This window comes from Acomys russatus, chromosome 3 (genome assembly GCF_903995435.1).
Source record: "Acomys russatus chromosome 3, mAcoRus1.1, whole genome shotgun sequence".
NCBI classification, from domain to species: domain Eukaryota; kingdom Metazoa; phylum Chordata; class Mammalia; order Rodentia; family Muridae; genus Acomys; species Acomys russatus.
In genome coordinates this window covers 48350172-48370047 of record NC_067139.1, presented here as the reverse complement: position 1 = coordinate 48370047, position 19876 = coordinate 48350172, and the positions used below count along the sequence as shown (strand labels likewise).

General features: G+C 40.2%; 1 protein-coding gene across 1 annotated transcript in view; it reads left to right on the top strand.

The window, feature by feature from the left end:
• The window catches only part of LOC127187072 (cadherin-related family member 3-like), a 70916-nt gene that overhangs the window by 28079 nt on the left and 22961 nt on the right, over positions 1-19876 (top strand). The window contains exons 5-9 of the mRNA XM_051143317.1: positions 12384-12478; positions 14786-14893; positions 15625-15821; positions 17551-17728; positions 19606-19768. Coding sequence (XP_050999274.1) covers positions 12384-12478; positions 14786-14893; positions 15625-15821; positions 17551-17728; positions 19606-19768 — 741 coding nt within the window. The remainder of the gene's footprint in view (positions 1-12383; positions 12479-14785; positions 14894-15624; positions 15822-17550; positions 17729-19605; positions 19769-19876) is intronic.

Here is a 19876-nt window from a genome sequence, read left to right as displayed (position 1 = left end):
GTTTATTTTAGCTTATAATTCCAGGTTACTGTCCATCATGGCAGGGAGGTCAAGAGAACAGTAAATGCATGCATGCTGCCTCCCAGCTCCCCTTCTCCACTTACATAGCCCTGCAGAGGGAATGGTATCACCCACAGTGGGTAATATTTCCACCTAATTATTATAATCAAGGCTTGTCTAGAGGCTCATTTTCCAGATGAGTCCTAGATTCTGGACAAGTTGATTGGTCACACACTAATTATTACAGTTACAGACTATTTCAAGTTAAAACAGAGTTGTTCCCCCCTCATAGTTATTAGAGAACATAGGACAGAATTAAATGTCAGCTAGGTATAAAGTAATTGGTTTCAAAATGTAAGAGCTAACCCTACTTCCTAGTAGGATTTCTGCGTCTGTAACAAAGGACATTTCAAGGATTGTAGCGGACTGTAACTGTGCTCCTCCCAATCTCTTTGGATAGCTTCTGCAACTTTTCTGTGTTTCACCCACTCTCTGATCACAATAGGATTTAGCTTCCATTGCTTAGAAGGAAGATGTTTTTGTGGCTATAACAGGACACGACACCTGGAAATTCATATCTCCTAGGGTGAACCTTTCACCATGGAAAAGGTTTGCCCTTTCATTTTTGGATGGAGACAGTCCCAAGCACTCTGGGAAAGGACCAGGCTGAATTGCCTCCAAAGGACTCTGAGATGGCACGGTGCCCTGGGTACCCATTCCCTTTCTTTGGGATTCACAGATTTCAGGCAGTGCTAAATCATGTACATACACATTTACATACTCTTTTCCATCTCAGGATCTGTTTCTGGGAAACCCCTAAGACACACACCAGGTCAAGATACCAAACCAGACGTGATATAGAACACTCGGTTATTGGGACGATGCATGGCAAGCGCACAGAAGCATTAAGAAGGAGGGTCTTATGTGCTCCTGGAAACATACTGAAAAAGTATTGCTATTGCTTATGAAGTGAGTGTACTCCAGAGGAAATAAAACCATGCCTGTAAAACCCCAAGACTTCCAAGAGTAAACATAGAACCCCTGTTTCAGAAGATGCTCAGGGCAAAATGTCAAGGAAGCACACGTCTTCAGCCGCCATGCTCAGTAGACTGAGGCAAGAGGAGGCCAGGTTCAAAGCCACCCTGGTGAAATCATGTCTGTATTGATCCTTCCCCAGAATTTACTTCTCTGGCTCAGTCTACCAAACGAAGCACCGTATGTTAGCACATCAGCCCACCCTGAATTTACGTAGTATGTGTTAGGATTTGGACTTTCTGATTTCTGGCTCTATGTCTCTAGGCAAGTCTTACAATTCCTCTGAAACTTAACTTTCTTTAACTGTAAAACAATTATTAATAATACTTATCTCAGAGTTATAATGAGAATTAAACTAGATGGTACATATGAAGGGTTGTCTTAGTGTGTCTAATTTGTGGCCTGGGGGCAGCATGTGTCCCCGGATACTTGTGAGTGAGATCCAACAGATTTGTAGAGTGCATTGCCATGTCACAGTGTCAAAAGGTTGGACATTACTGATGACTTGTCAGAGACTACTCCACAAACGTTAGCTAATGTTAACATTGTTTTATGAAAACGGTAATCTTGGTTTTCCTCTTTCTCTATTCTCTTATTTTTGTTGTTTGAGCATCTCACCTACATTTTATGTAATTTGATCAAATCTACCCCATTATTTTCCTTCTAATTCCTCTCAGGTCTCTCCACCACTTTTCCTTCCTAACAACTCTTTTTTTTATCTTAATGACAATAGATTTTTTTCATGCAATATTTTCTGGTTATGATTTCTTCTTCCCCTTCTACTCCCATTTACTTCCCACCTCTCCTCCCAAATGGATCAACACCCTTTCTACCTCTTGTTAAAACAAAACAAAGCAAAACAAAACATGCATCTAAGGAGTAATAATAAAATAAAATGAGATAAAACCCAAACTATTTGAAATGTAACAAAACAGCCAAACAAGAACAAGAACCAAAGAAAAAGCATAAGAAACATAGATGCATGCACATGCACGTTTTCACATACACAGGAATCCTAAAAAAAAAAAAAAAAAACCCCAAACTAGAAATCACAATATATTCAAGATAACAACAACAACAACATCATCAACAACAACAACAGCAGCAAGCCCTATTCAATGCTATGAGACAGTGCTAGAAGGAAAACTTCAACATAAAGAGGATAGCCATGCCTAAGAAAAAGAATAAACAATATCAGACAAGCAAATAAAATAAAAAAAAAAAAAAAGAAGAAGAAGAAGAAGAGGGGAAAACCCACATCACAATAACAAAATAAGGGAAATCAACAAACACCGTGAATCAATAACTCTCAGCATATTGGCAATTCTTCAATAAAAAGACACAGGCTAAAAAACTTGATATGAAAACAAGATTTATCCTTCTGTTGCATCTTGGAAACACACCTTGACGTAAAGGACAAACATCATCTCAGGGTAAATGGATGGAAGAAATATTCCAAGGATTGGAACCAAAAGACAAGTTGGTGTAGCCATTATAATAGCTAAAGAAGGGGGCCAGAGAGATGGCTCAGAGGTTAAGAGCATTGTCTGCTCTTCCAGAGACCCTGAGTTCAATTCCTAGTAACCACATGGTGGCTCACAACCATGTGTAATGTGATCTGATGGTCTCTTCTGGCCTGTGGGTATACATGCTGATAGAGAACTCATATACGTAAAATAAATAAAGAAATAAAAAAATAGCTAAAGAAATAGACTTCAGAGGAAAAAAAAATCAAAGGAAAAAAATCTATGAAGAGAAATAGGACTTAAAAAATACTTATTATTTATACAGTACTCTGCCTGTCACAAGAAGGCACCAGATCTCATCACAGATGGTTGTGAACCACCATGTGGTTGCTGGGAATTCAACTCAGGACTCTGGAAGAGCAGTCAGTGCTCTTAACCTCTGAGCCATCTCTTCAGCCCTATATTGCAGTTTTTTTTTTAACATTTATGCACCAAACAAAAAGGCAAAAAACTTCATAAAAAGAAATACTACCATAGCTTAAGTCATATATCTAGCCTCATCTAGCGATAGTGGGAGATTTCGATACGTCACTCTACAGGCATGTCATTCAGACTGAGCTACACATAGAAATACTGGAGCTAACAGATGTTATAAACCAACTGGACCTACCAGATACTGACAGAACATTTCCGCCAAATACAAAAGACTGTACTTTTCACTGAGTTCTCCACAATTGGCCATATGCTTGGACACAAAGCAAGTCTCAACAGATACAGGAAAGTTGAAATAACCCCCTGCATCATGCCTGACCACCATGAATTAAAGCTGAAGATCATCAACAACAGAAACAACAGAAATCTTACAAACTCATGGAGACTGAATAACTCTTTACTGAATTAAAAATGGGACAAGACAGAATTAAATACGTCAGACTTTCAGGAGTTAAATTGAAATGAAAACACAGCATAGCTAAACTTGTTGGGCACATCAAAGGTGGTTAAAAATGTTATAGAGAGTTTTGGGTGACTGTTTAGGCAGCAAACTCTCTTTGTCATTTTTTTCCTTTTGTTAGCTGCTAACCTGCACTTCCGGTTTACTTGGGTAATTACTTTTTATTCGTTCTCAAATCTCTGATGGGGTTGAAGACAAGATAGTTTACTTTTACAATTTAGCTTAGTTGTTTAGAGGTCAAGATATTTTTAGGTCTAGATAGATGCTTTAAATTAATAGATATTGATTTACATTCAGAATTTTAGACTCACCAAGATAGAAAAGATGTTTTCTTCAAGGTTGCTAAATACAAATAGCCAAAACCCCATGAATGTAACAATATAATTCCTGATTGTTTCATGGTTCTTCTTGCTGTATGTAGTTTATTGTATAATATAAATGTATATGTTAAAAAAAAGAAAAAAAACCTGGAGCCAGGTAATGGTGGCATATATTTTTAATCACAGCAATTTGGAGGACAAGGCTGACCAAACATTGAATTCGAGGCAAGCATGGTCTACAGAGTTAGTTCCAGGATAGCCAGGGTTACACAAAGAAACCCTGTCTTGAAAACCAAGAAAGGAAACAACAACAACAACAACATCATCATCATTATCACCATCATCATCATCAATAACAACAACAACAACAACAACAGAACCTTGCAGAGCTTTCATATTAGTGTATTAATAGCACACATAAAAGCTCTAGAACAAAAGGAAAAGTAATACCCCAAAGGAGTAGATAGCAAGAAATAATCAAACTCAGGGACAAAATCAACAAAATAGAGGCAAACAAACAAAAAAATAGTACAAGGAATCAATGAAACAAAAAGTTCGTTCTTGAGAAAATCAATAAGATTGACAAACTTTTAACCAAATTAACTGAAAGGTGGAGAGAAAAGGTCCAAATTCACAACATGAAAGATGAAAGGGAGACATAACAACAGACAGTGATGACAGCCATAAGGACATACTTTATAACCCTGTATTCCACCAAATTGGAAAATCTAAAAGAAATGGATAGCTTTCTTCATATAAATCCCTTAACATTATTAAATCAAGATCAGATAAGCAATTTAAATAGATCTGTCACCCGTAGCAAAATAGAAACAGTCATGTAAAGTCTCCTAAAAAGAAAATGCCTAGGGCCAGATGGTTTTAGCATAGAATTCTACTAGAACTTCAAGTTAGTTCCAACCCTCCTCAAATTACTCCACAAAATAGAAACAGAAGAAATATATCTCAACTATTTTTATGAGGACACAATTACCCTGACACCTAAACCACATAAAGTCTCAACAAAGAAAAAAAATTACAGACAAATTTTCTTTATGAACATAAATGCAAAGTTACTCAATAAGCTCCTGAACCTAGAAAACATGAAAAGGATCACTCACCATGATCAAATAGGATTCATCCCAGAGAGGCAGGGATGGCTCAAATAAGTAAATTGATCAGTGTAATCCACTATATAAACAAACTGAAAGAAAAAACCCCACATGGTCATCTCATTAGATGTAGAAAAGGCCCTGGAGAGATTAGGGATAAAAGAGACATGTAAACATCATAAAGTTAGTATACAGCAAGCCCTTAGTCAACTTAAATGGACAGAAACCCAAAGCAATTCCACTAAAATCATGAACAAGACAACATTGTCCACTCTCCACAGACCTTTTCTTTTATTAATCCATTCATATTACATTTCAATTGTTAGCCCATCCCTTCTATCCTCACATTCCTCCCTCTCTCCCACTTTCACTCTACTCCTCTCCCCTATGACTGTGACTGAGGGGGACCTCCTCCTCTTGTATATGATTATAGGGTATAAAGTCTCTTCTTGATAGCCTGTTATCCTTCCCCCGAGTGCCACCGGGCTTCCCCATCAAGGAGACGTGGTCAAATATGGGGCACCAGAGTTTATGTGAAAGTCAGTCCCCACTCTTCACTCATCTGTAGAGAATGTCCTGTCCCTTGGCTAGATCTGGGTAGGGGTTCAATGTTTACTACACGTATTGTCCTTGATTGGTGCCATAGTTTGTGCAGAACCCCTGGGCCCAGATCTGTCCATCATAATGTTCTACTTGTAGGTTTCTACCACCCTCTGGATCCTTCTATTTCCCCATTCTCCCATACTTCTCTCACCTAGAGTCCCAAGAGGATGTCCTCACATCTATCCCACTTTCCTGGGACATGTCCCTTGGGCTAGGGCCCAGACCTTTTCTTATAGCACTTGACATCTTAGCTAGAGCAAAAAAACAAGTGAAGGAAATTGAAGGGATGCAAGTAGAAAGGGAAGAAGTCAAAGTTTGCACATGATACGATAGCATACATGAATGACCTAAAAATTTCAGCAGAAAACTACAGCTGATAAACACTTTAAATCAACAGCCTTTTTATATTCAATGTAGCAAACAAACTGAGAAAGAAATCAGGGAAACAACACCTTCACAATAATCCTAAACCACATAAAATATTTTGGGGTAACTTTAAACAAGCGGGTGAAATATATGATAAAAGATTCAAGTTTTTAAAGAAAAAAATGAAAAGATAGAAAGATCACCTATGCTCATGAATCAGTACAATTAACATAAAAATTGCCCATCCTACTAAAGCCAACCTATATATTCAATGCAATCCCCATGAAAATCTCAACACAATTCTTCATAAACCTTGAAAGGAAAAATTATCAGCTTCATATGGAAACCAAACCAAATCAACCAATCAACCAAAAAAACATGCTGGATGTATCACCATCTCTGGTTCCAAGTACTATAGAGCTATAGTAATAAACACTGCATGGTACTGTGTTTATAAAAAGCCACACATGATGATCAATGGAATAAAATTGAAGACCCACACATATATCTACCATCTATGAATACCTGATTTTTTTTTTTTGACAAAGAAGCCAAAAATACACACTAGAAAAAAGAAAGCATCTTTAACAAATGGTGCTGGTCAGACTTGGTGACTGTATGTAGAAGAAGGCAAACAGATCCTTACTTATCATTCTGCACAAAACCCAACTCTGAGTGGATCAAAACACCTCAACATAAGGCCAGATATATAGAACATTACAGAAAAGAAAGAGGGGAATAATCTTGAACTCATTGGCACAAGAGAAGATTTTTCTGAATAAAACACCATTAGCACAGGCACTAAGACCAACAATGAACATGAAACAACTCATGAAACTGAAAGGCATGTATATCACAGGACATTGTGATTCATGCAAATCAGTAGCCTATAGAATAGGAAAAGATTTTTATCAACTACATATCTGATAGAGGAATGATATCCAGAATAAATACGGAACTAAAAAACTGGACTTCAAGAAAATAAATAACCCAATTTTAAAATGAGGTACAAATCTAAGCAGGGAACTCCCCAAACAGTAAACTGAAATGGCTTAAAGCACTTGAACAAATGTTCAACATCCTTAGTGGTCAAGGAAGTGACATTCAAAACTGCTTTGAGATTTCACTTTACACGAATAAAATGGCCAAGATCAATAAAACAAATGATAGCTCATGATAGTGAGAGTGTGGAGTAAGGGGAACACTTAGTCATAGCTGATGGGAGAGTAAACTTGTACAACCACTATGGAAATCAGCCTAGGGGTTCATCAGAAAGATGGGGACTGATCTACCTCAAGACACAGATATGCCACTCTTGGGCATATATCCAAATGAATATACTCAATGAGACATGTGTTCAGCCATGTTTATGGCTGCTTTATTCATAATAGCCAGGAATTAGAAACAACCTATCTGTTCTTCATGGGATGTATGGATAAAGAAAGTGTGGTAAATTTACATGATGGACTATTACTTGGCTATTAAAATAAAAGATAAAAATTGTAGGTAAATAGATGGGACTAGAACAAATTGTGAGCAAGAGAAATCAGACCCAGAAAGACAACTATGGTATGTATTTACTTATATGTGGATGTTAGCAGTTAGCTCACTGATAAGCAAGCTATGACTGTAGAACTCCAGAGGTTATGTAGAGAGTAAGGGACTATGGGGAGAGGGCTGGGTCTCCCTAGGAAGGGGAAATAGAATACATAGTTATGGATGGATGGAGTGTGGACTGGAATGGAGGATCAAACAGGGAGGAGGAAAAGGAGGAAGGGGGGTGAGAGAGAGAATATGGGAGGGATATCCAGAACTAAGGCCCATTTGAGACATCATATAGATCCCTGATACATTGGAAGCCTTATAGAATATGTGTATATACAAAGGCGACCGGGATAAAATTGCCAAATATCAGGATAGACAAAGCTCCAGCTGGACAATCTTGTCACCAAATGAAGCTTCTAGTACTGGAAATGGGTTACAGCTAGTTGAGTTATTGTCTAAAAGGGTCTCATTTGAGCCCCCACCAAACAGTCCAGGCTATTGCCAAAGTTATTGGTGCCTCTTCACCAACTTATTGTAAGGCCCAATTGCTGAAGACAACATCTATACAGTTCACTGAACATGGAGAATGGAGAGTACATAGAATCTTCACCCCATACAGACTAGTGTTCATGTTGCTGCAAGGTACTCTGCATGCTACCAAAGGGGAAAAGTAAACACCAACCTAGTCACAAACCTTTCAGGCTATAAGAGTGTCCTTTCTGCAAAACACACTCGGGAAATAGTGCCCCAAAGCTTGTGGGAATAAACCAACCAATATCCAATTTAAGTTAAGGCCCATTCCATGAGATATAGCCCATACTCAACGCTGCTTGGATAAGAACCTAGGCAAGAACCTAAGAATAACTAGGCTAGGGACCAAGGGGAAAAACAACTACTACCATTCTGCTAAAGGAATATAGCAATAAAATGACTCCTGAGGTCATTTTGCTATGTTCATAGATGGCTTTGCTCAGCCATTATCAGAGAAGCTCTCTCTTGCAGCAGATGTGAACAGGTACAGAAACCCAAAGCCAGACATGTGGAGAAAATGAGAAACCTTGAAATAGTCAGCCCTAAGAATGGGATGTCTCCAACAAATCCCTCCCCTTGGAGCTCAGGGAACCCTGCAGAAGAGGAGGCAGAAAGAGTGTAAGAGCCAGAGGGGATGGAGGACACCAAGGAATCAAGGCCTACTAGACATGACAGGACTGGTGCATAAATGAACTCATATAGACTATGGCAATATTCACAGATCCTGCACAGGTCTGCATCAGATGATATCCTAGAGATGAAAGAAGTGGACGCATGCCCCAACTCCTAACCCGGAAGCTATTTCCAATTGATAGCCACTTGTAAATGAAAAATCATTTTTTTTTCCCAAGGGAGCTTCATGCCACATGCCCCACAGTAGACAGACAACAGACAAGAAACAAACAACAAATAAAAATCACCTCATTTTCTTTTTTAAGCAACTGATTCTACTTAATGCTAACAGTGTGTTCATAGATATAGGGCCATTTGCTGCAGCTTGGGCAGCTCACCAGGCACTCCATTTCTGAAATCTCACTGTCTCCTTCTTTCAGCAGCCATCAATTGCCAAAAGCTCCTCAGATAGGGGTGGGGCTTCTCAGATAGGGGTGGGGTTCCTCAGACAGGGGTGGGGCTTCAGGAGCTCCTCCTTTATCCAATGCCAGGATTTTGTCTAGCTTGGTTGTGTACAAGTCTTATGCAGGCAGTCTCAGCTTCTGTGAATTCATGTGTGCAGTGATGCTGACTGTCTGGCTGCATCTCTGGCTATCTCTGGCTCTTTAATCTTTCTGCCCTTTCTTCCATGATAATTCCTGAACTTTGGAAGGAGGTATGACATAAATGTCGTATTTAGGGATAAGCAATTGAGCACGAATTCTCTGAATGTTGACCAATTGTAAATTTATGTATTAATCATTAATGAAAAAAACACTTCTCTGATGAGGGTTCAGAGCGGCACTAATATATTGGCATAAAGATAAGTACATAGGCTGGGCGTGGTGGTGCAGACCTTTAATCCCAGCCCTCAGGAGGCAGAGGCAGATGGATCTCTGAGTTTGAGGCCAGCCTGGTCTACAAAGCAAGTCCAGGACAGCCAGGACTGCAAGAGAAACCCTGTCTCAGAAAGAAAATAAACTACATAAGAGCAATCTCAATATACAATATCCATTTAGCATAATAATAGAAGTAAACCATCTCCTAGAGCTTATGACACACACAGCTTTAGGTCTTTGGTCTAGTTAACAGTAACAGGCATGAATTCCATCTAGTGATGCTAGCCTCAAACCCAATAAGAAAGTGGTTGGTTACTCGCATAACATTCATGCCATGATTGCACCAATGGGCATATCTTGCCAGTGCAGTTATTAGTGTAGCTCACAGCATCCCCAGCTGGGTAAGATTATTAGTTACTTTTCTCCCCCAGGAGCCTGAATGGTACTTTCTATCACTATAAAAGCTAGCCAGTAGGGATGAAGCTTTCTGGTAGGTACCATCTTGATTTCTCCAGGACTAAAGTGTGCAGTGTCTTTAGTAATAAAGTCTTTCCATTAAGTTCTGCATGCTAATGAAGAACAACAGCACTAGCCTACAGTGTTTGGAGGGTCTGCAGGACGTCCCAGTGAGTAACTCTAGAGTACACAGAGCCTACACATGGCATTGGGAGTTTTATTTGGTGGTCTATGGTGTCTGGAAAAAGAATTGCCTTCCCCCCATTATAAGTAACAAAACCCATGTATGCGTGTGGATGTCTATGAGGAAGCGTCTACTGTGGAAAGTTTCTATGTAGCTTTCAAAAGTAATGCTAATTGTCCTTCTCCGTAAATACTCCTTTAACTGGCCTTTCCATTCCCACAACAGTTAGCCTTGTTTCACTTCATTATTTGCCTCTTTCCCCTTCTTACTCTCCCTGTGCTACCTATTCACACAGTTACTGTTATTTGACTAATATGCAAGGTGTGGGAAGCTCCAGCCATAGCCCATGACCTGCTTTGGAAGCACTGGAGCCTCTAACTCTTCCTGAACTTTGGTTCTGACTTTTCTAATTCCCAAGCTACCTTGAGAACAAACAGTCGTAAACAAGTCTTTTGAAGAAGGGAGTAAAGTGGATTCTGAATAAGTCCGTTCAGGTAGACTGAAGGCTCGCGCCCTACTCTGCACCCCGCCCCCCAGGTCCTGTAATATGTCCCCACACCTTGGAATCTGAGAGTGGGGAGGCTGATGGTACTTTATGGCCAAATAATTTTCCACAAATATGTGGCAACTACAGACTAAATCCTGGTAAGGAAAAGACCCAGGACAATGAATATAATTTGCCTAGCCCCAGAGAGTTAATTTCCCATCCCTTAGACGGCATTCCTGTTCAAGGCATTCTTCATCTAGGCGGCTTTCCTAGTGATTGCTCTTGCTGCTGCTTAGCAACCACCATTTCCAGCATCCCCTGAACATCAGGTTGCTCATATCAGCACCATCAAGATATTTTTTTGAAGAGTACTTTATTTTGTGAAAAATCAGCCATACCAAGCACAACTTTCCAATGTGTGTGTGTCTGTGTGTATGTCTGTGTGTGTGTGTGTATATGTGTGTGTGTGTGTGTGTGTGTGTGTGTGTTTTGTAAATGTTGACACGCAAGGAACACGTAAATTAAATTTGAAATAGCAAATTTTGAGTAGCTCCCAACAGAAATGTGGATGTCTTCTTAAAAAGCATATGTATTTGTATATAGGCAGACAGTGTTGGTAAGCTTCTTAGGCCATTCAGTTTCCAGCCATCTGCTGTCATTCCCTTGTGAGTCAGAAATCATTATACCTGTATTTGCCCTAAAAGTAAGTATGTGATGAATTTGCCTGCCATTCCTGCATGTTAATGTACCTCACCCTTCTACAGAGGTGGAAACAACCAGCTCAGTCTTATTTAGATGGGTAGGCATGAAAGGTATGAATTGAAATTAGTCAGAATATGGTGATTCATCAGAAAATCAATCAATGTAAAGGTCACTAATTTCTCCAAATGATTTTTAGTCTGCTTTGCAGTCCTTCTGGGTTTAATTTTCGCTATTAAATTATCCCTGGGAATGTACAATGATTAAGTCAGTAGCACTTGGTATAATTAATCCCTCATATTAAGGCTTTTGTGGATTTTTCTTTTGTGCTCCTGGCTTTTTCTATAAGTTGACTCTCACCTATCTTAGGAAGCCTGGCCTCATCTGCTCCATTGGGAAGGAGCTTTTTTTAGGGATGCAGGGTTAAGGTTAAGCCACTGGAATTTCTCAAGCCTTGGATTTTCTGTTTGTGAAATAGGATAACATCAGCGCCCATGACCTAGGATGCCGAGACTCTAATGCCAGTGTATTTGAAGCACATAACAAAACAGGTGAACAGAAGATGAGGTCAAAAGTCAGCAAGGCATGGGGAGACTTGATAAAACATTCATTGTCTGTACCTGCACAGGCAAAATCAACTGAGCAGATGTTGAGGATTTCATAGCTCCTTGGTTCACCCCCAGCACCCCAAACCTATGCTCATTACCCATACAGATTATCTCACAGTTCATTAAACATTTGCCATGCATTTTCTGACGTAACTCTCTTTACCTGAGTATATAAGAAATACTCAGGTAATATGCAGAATGTAGAGATCAGAAAGGTTTGATTTGTTCTTTTTAGCATTTAAGAGCATGTTATCTGATCTAAAGTCAGTTGAATAGAATAGTTTTATCATGATCATGATGGTGATCATGACCACCACCATCACTACCACCACCACCACCACCACCTCCACCACTACCACCATCATCCAGCTGCCAGTATCTTCTGAGCATCTATAACATGGGACCCGTGGTAGATGAGCCACACAGAGTAGACCAGGATTTCAGCATTGGTTCTTAGAGGTTGAAGAACCTCACCAGGGAGTCAGTTGTGCATCTGTGACACTTTATTTTCTCTTTTCTATCCAACAAACAGTATTTCATTTCCCCGGAGAGCTCCGGCTTCACCATCGACCACACTGGGGCGATTTCCACAGCAACAGCTTTGGATTTTGAGAGGGGCATGAGAAGGTGATGCTGTGCTGGGTTTTCTCTGGAGATATGGGTGCTTTAGCTATAGTTTCCCGTTTGAAAAAAATTCCCCTCATTCGCACATGAAGTTGTTCTTGGTACTGTTTTAAAAATGAAATTAGCACCCCTTTGTAATTGCACCACTGCTCCTTAGGTGTCTGTGGGGCCTCCCTGTGTAACTTGCTTTCATCACCATGAAGCATGAAGGTTATTTTGGTAGTTTTATTTGTACCCTGCCGTAGAAGTGGGCACGTTGCCTCTCTGGGTACCTGTAATGTAGGACAGCTTTCTAATGGGATAATCAGCACCCTTGAAAAATTAGGTCACTGCCATTTCCTTATGCCCTCTGTATCAGCTAAGCAGGTGACCACTGGCAGAAGTTACTTTTTATTTTTATAATGATTTAATGGCTACCCCATTCAGTTATATATATATTTTTTTTATCAAAGTGGACTCTCAAGGCATTCTAATAAAATTTTTCCTGCCTTTCATAAGTGATGCTTTACTACAATGAGAGATGAGAATGGAAGATGTCCTGAGCAGCATCTCGGATAGCAAAGGCACAGCACAGAGTGGCTGCCAACACATTATATAGGCCAGGTCCCACTGAAGGAGATTCAGAGTCCACAGACGGATCACTAAGATAATTGTCAGTCTTGCATTGGGGATGTACTTCAGTTGCTAGACTTTTCCCCTAGCATACAAGGGGTCTTGGAGCCCTAGCTCTGCATCAACCAGGATTGCTGGGCTACACCCATAATCTCAGGACTAGGGAGCAGAGACAGGAAGATCAAATTTCAAGAACATTTTTGAATACATAGTGAGTTCAAGGCCAGCCTAGGTTACAGGAGACTGTCCTAAACCCAAACCAAAATACCCTAGATATTTCTAAGTCTTAAGAGTTGTTAGCACATGCAAAATAATTAAAGTTTGTAAAATGAAATTTTTTTCTGGCTAAGTGAAAATGAAAGCTTTATTTTTTTCTCTTTATTATCTCTGAAACCAGAGGAACCAAGAGTAGAAAACTGAAGCTCTGATTGCAGAATGAGAGCATTAATGGCCTCTTGGCTAAGATGGCCACGTATTCCCCTCCTTAGTGCACCCTCCCTCCCTCCCTCTCACACTCCCTCCCTCTCTCCTCCCTCTTTCTTCCTTTCTTCTCTCCTTTTGAGACAGGGTTTCTCTGTATAGTCTTGGCTGTCCTGGACTCACTTTGTAGACCAGGCTGGCCTCAAGCTCACAGCGATCCACCTGCCTCTGCCTCCCTGATTGCTGGGATTAGAGGTGTTCCTAGTTTAGAATTGCTTTTTAAAATGTCTTTATCTTTTTAGGTAGATTGGATTTTTGGTTTTTGGTAGCATTTTTTCATACCTCATTTAACTTTTTGTAAGAGAAATTATGAAATAAGATATTGAGAAGTGGTTGTACATTGGCATGGAGAAAGAAAATGGTCATTTTAGTGTCAATTACAGATATATTTCAAGTTAAAATAGAGTTGGTTTTTTTCCAGAAAGTAACTCTCTCAGTTTACCTGGAGCTGGAGTTTGTTGGGATCCAATCTGAACAGCACTGGGCAAGTTAGAAGCCATGATTGCAAGGCGATCACAGTTTAGGGATGAAAGCCATTGTTACTGAGTAAAGAAACTTTCATTTTCTTCAACTCCCCCATCTTGTGAAATAAAAACTCATTAAATGTATAATCAGCCTGATGTTTCTTACAATGATTAATTTGTTTGGAAGGCTTCTTCCTTTTTAAAAATTGTATGTTTAAGTCTCCCTTAGGATCGCCATGCCTCCTGCCTGGTTAGCAAGATGGCAAGTGTGTCTCACCACACCTGTTAGATTTTTAATAAAAGAAACCACTTTTTTGAGGGTACAAACCCACTGCTATTAGTGACCTGTTTGCTACAAATGCTAGAGTATTTTCCTAGGCCCCCACCCTCACCTATTTATATGAATTAACAAACTTTACAAAGAAAAACACTTGAGGATTTTGCATGTCATCTGTCTGCAATGCAGGGCCACGCTAATCTCTGTACTGTTCCACTTTTAGTAAGTGTTCTGCTAAAGCCTGCGCTTGACAAACTTTTTAAACATTAGGGCCCTTTTATCAGGTGATTTGAATCATTTCATTCTTTGCAAAGTGTCATTCATTTCCAATGGCTAAAATAACTGCTTGGACTGACATCTTAACCAGAGGAGTCAATTGCTGTAGCTGGTCAGTTACATCTGATAGAGTCTACTGCTGTGGATGCCTGCTATTTATCAGGAAGTCCTAACTGTCTTTTCTTGTGGCTGTGCCTTTAGTTTTTCACTGGTTATTAAAGTGGTTGATCCGGGAGGATTGTTTGCAACTGGAAATCTAAAGATTTTCCTCATCAATGTCAACAATAAAGATCCCACTCTTGCCTGCAGGTAAGAAAGTACAACTTATTATTTGATTTGACCTTGAAAACATAGTCTTCCCGTCCATTGTTTTCTCCTTCTTTTTAGCTGAGAATGAACATAGCAAGCATTGTATAAACAACCACATAAGATAAAAGAGTCCAATGAAAAGGTTTACTTAAAACTGAAGGTGAAGGTAGTTTTATTGTATAAGGCATATTGAAATTGCAATAAAATAAGGTGTTATTCACGCAGTATTCATAATATCAGAGTTGCTGGCTTAGCTCTTACTTCTCTTTAGGGAGATTCTGGCCACTGTTACAATCAGGGAGTTTATAGATGCAGACTGAGGGTCAGCAGCCCTATAAAACTGGCTCTTACCAGAAGGTTAACAGCACTGTGATCATGCTCACAGTTCTAGAGCAAAGGAGGAGAGTAGTCTAGCCCTCTCTTAACCACCTTGACATTGACTTTTGAAAGTTATGTACTTTCTTCAGTTCTCACTTTTCACATCTATAAAACAGACAGACATGGTCCTTACTTCCTAGGCAAGCACCCTTAGAGAAGAGTGGGTAACCCATGGTAAGCCTTAGGATGCTGTGTGAACTGTAGCGAAGCAATCAGTGCGTGTCATGAATATTTCTGTTGCAAACGATTTCTATCGTGTCACCACACTGTCCAGTCTGCTGTGCCTTTACCACCCCAGGCTGGAGATGATAACAAGTCGGAGCCATGCTAATTAACCTTTCTTTTAAAACAAGCTTATTCAGTATTGAAAATGGGGTCTCGAGCGTTACCTCCACAAACTCAACTCTGTATCATGAAGTCAACATCACACTGGATGAAGAAATTCCAGTTGGGAAGATGATTGCAATGTGCCAGGCAGCTGATGAAGATAACCTGGGAGATCTAACCTTTCAACTAGATACAGTGGATGATTATTTTGCAGTAGACAAAGGTAGGTTGAAAACTGTCCTGCCCTGAGCAGTTGTATGCCTACCTCGACCCCCCTCCACCCCCACCCCTAGTTTCTGGAGGGGAGGTAGAGAGGCTAAAGCCCATCATGAAACAACTCTTAGACACTTTGGGAATGTCTGTTGAGTGATGCTATGGCCGATGCATGTCCTCATGACTGTTACTGCTGTGATGAACTCTACAGTTTATATGCATTTTTAGCCTTTATTCTTAGACCTAACTCAATGCTATTCTACTTTAGGACCCAATGTTTGTGAGGGAGAACCTGATTTGATTTGGTAGAGTTAGTCTTTTACTCCTCATGCAGTCGTGCAGTCTGGGGGAGGGGCGCAAATTGTGTAGTGTTTAAGCTGGGGTTGCTGAGTCAAGAAGCACAGTGTTGGGCTATCTTTAGCACATACACAGGTTATCCATCGAAGCAGATACTGTCATTGTGCTACTCAGACAGTAAGCTTGGTTCCAGCTGTCGGCATCTGTGTGCCCCAGCTTGATCTTGCTTAGGATCTGACAGCTTCATTCCCTTTTCTCTCCTACAAGTCCCAGGCTGGACTTGGAGAAAGCCTGGTATTCAGGACTTGGTGTAGCACTTCTACAATGATTTTCCCTGCTATAGGATAATTCTTAGTATGATCTACTCTGGCTCACAGAACTCATCAGTGATGTGAGGCTCTTGTTGCTGTCCGTGGTAACTGGCTTGATGATGAATTTTTATTGGGATTTCCACCCCCCCCCCCCGCTTTTCTTCCACATGTCACATTGGCTCGAATTGCCTCCCAAAGAACTTGATTTCACTCACGTTCTGATCTCAGATTCTGTCCTGATCTCTGAGAAGGGCTGCCTCTTTTACAGTTAGCTGCTAAGCATCTCCACAGAGACACTAGTGATTTTTTGAATACTCAAACTAGGCCATATTTATTCTTTGTTCAAAAATCCTCTCCATTTGCTGCTTACACTTGAAATTTGGCCCCACTGAGGTCCTGTTTCTGTGGCCCCTGGCTTGTTATCAATGACCACTGCCTTCCCTCAGCACCCCCATGCTACCCCAATTTTTCTTTCTTTGCCTGGTACTCTGAGCCAGCAAGTACGCTGTCTGCCTTGAGAACTCTCCCTTGTATTTCTTAAGCCCCTGATCATTAGACAGTATTATCTGTAAAAAAAAAAATCACATTATAACACTCCTTTCCATAATAACATACCATTTGAGCTTCTTGTTTTTCTACACATGTTGGAGGGCTGTAGCCAAGCTTAGAATATAAAATCCATAAGTATGGAGGTTTTGTGGCACCACACTGAGTATAGTATGAACGGCACTCAGTAAATACTTGCTGTACTTACGCGATGGATGACTATGAAAAACAAACTATGTTATAACAGTGTTTCATCTGTAGTTCTCTCTGCAGGGAATCATCTCCCGCTTGCTGACATTTCCTTCTGTTATGCAACCTTCAAGTCCTAGAATAAGGATCTCTTCTAGAGTCTACCCTATCCCAAGCCAACACAATTTTGTTTTCCTACCCATTAACATAATATGATTAATAGCACATTTTAGTGATAAATGATTTAATGCTATGCATGCACTTTGAATCAGCTCCTTAATTCTAGAGAACAGGGCAGAATTTTTACTTTCTCTTTCTGTCACTGCACATGTAATGAAGTAGTTTTAAAAATCACAGTCTGGTCCGGTCTTAGCAGGATGTGCTCTTTTGTTACAGAGAAGGGGGTCGTGGTCACAACCACTCGTCTGGATGTGGAGAAAACTGGGTTTGCAAGTGCTCTGTTCTTCTCTCTTAAGGCATGTGATGGTGACCAGAGGTGCACAGCAATTCCAGTGGCTACCTACATTCGTGGCATTAACGACAACCCTCCGTTCTGTGATCAGTATCTGATTAGGTGAGCAGGCAGTAGGCAGAAGCAAGAATTCAGAGTGGGCAGGGAGAAGAAAAGGCTGTCATTTTTTTTTTTTTTTTTTTTTTTTTTTTGTTCACTCTGACATGTGGTGGATCATCAAGTTGAATCCTGGTCACTCAGAAATGTTTCTCAGAGATGGCCTGCTGGTCCTGTTTGTGACTGAAAGTTGTGTTTCCAGGATCTGAAAGTGAGATGAGATCATAATGACTCCACTCCTACTGTTATTAACTGAAGCCCTTCTGTTTTACTTTGTAAAATGGCATGGCAGTAGAACTCTTTGAAGAATGATTGTGAAGAATCAATGGGTTAAATTCTGGGACTATTTCAGCACAGTGCTGAGAGGATGCTCTTTCATAAAGGTCCTCTTTATAGGTCTGTGGTTGTCACCAGGGACCTTCACCATGGAATAGGTTTATGTTTGAAGATGTTGTTCTGGGGGTGAGGGAATGTCTCAGTAAAATGGTTGCTTTGTAAGCACAAAGACTTGACTTCAGCACCATGACACACATAAAACAGCCGTGTGTTGTACGAAGCGTTTGGAGTCTTAGCACTGGAGATGCAGAGACAGGCAGGTCCCTGGGGTCCACTGACCAGGCAGCCTAGCTTACTTAGCAAGTTCAAGACTAAGGAAGAAACAAAACAGAACAAAACAACAACAACAACAAACCATACAAAATAGTGGACAGTACCCAAAGAACAATACCCAAGATAGTCCTTTGGCCTTCACATACAGGCACACATGTGTGCCTGTTATCACAGGCACCTGAATACCCACATGTTATCACATGCACCTGAATACCCACATGTGCCTGCACACACAGCACAAACACAAAGATTTTGTCCTTGATCAAAAAAAAAAAAAAATCATGGCTTTTTAAAAAACTTGATTAACTTTTAAAATGTAACATGGCTCATGCAAAATCTATTGTGTGACTTTCTAAGTGGAAAGATAGTAGGTCTCCATATTCAAATCACTGTAAATGGAAGAAAAATGATCTGACAACATGGACAAAGTCTTGATGCAAAATATTTCATGCAGGGTCAGGATTTGATGTTAAGAGAGTGATGAAAATATTCCGAGCTGTAGGACTTTGGGGTTTTGATATGTGGGTAAGAGGTTTGTATTTCTTCCCATGGGGCTATTCTGTCCTTCCTCTCCTCTCCTACGCCCTGGCCATCTGCCTGAGAGCACACTTTTTCCAATTCTAGTATTTTCCCTCTCTTTCCTAAGACCTAGTGCTGCCTCTCCTGCTTCCTCTCTCTATTGGTGACTTACACCTACACTCACTCTCCCGTATAAGAATCAGCAGCTAGCAGCCTCAGATGAAAGAGAATATTCGTCTTTCTAAGACTGCATGACCTCACTTAATATAATAATTTTCACACCATTCTATTTTCCTGAAACTTACATAATTTTATTTTTATTTACAACTGAATAAAATTCCGCCATGTATATGTACCACATTTTATTATTCATCCATTAGTCACTGAACATTGAGGTTGCTTTCATTTCCTAGCTATTGTGACGAGAGCAGTAAATATGGATATTGAAGAATCTCCGTGATAGGATGCAGAGGTCTTTGGGTATATGCTCAGAGGCAGTATATCTGGGTCACCTAGGAGTTCTATTTTAAATTTTTTGAGGAGCTTCTGTACTTATTTACACACAGTAGCTATACCAGATTACACTCTTCGGGAATGGTCCCCCAAACGATGCTCTAAGGAGGGCCTATCTGCTCCAGGATTAACAGTACACAATATAAACCTCATAGAAAGTAGTGGATGTTTAAGGGGAAAACATCACGTTGTAAGAGAATATGCCTATCTAAAGTGATTTTTCTTTTTGAACAATTAAACAGGTACACGGGCAAAGAGAAGATTGCGGAAGACACAGTAGTTGCAAAGCTCTCATGTCATGACCTTGACAAACCTCCTGACACAATTCATTATTCTCCGAGCTTTGGCCCAGTAGGTTCTGGACAACTATTTGAGCAAGTGTCAAATGCCAAAAATTTCATTCAGGTGAGCCCGGGTGGAAGGCATTTCAGGAAGCTTTCTCAAGGAAATGGAGTAATGTCATGGCCAATGGAATGATGCTACTAAGTTCCAAAGGAGGAGTCCTGACACAAT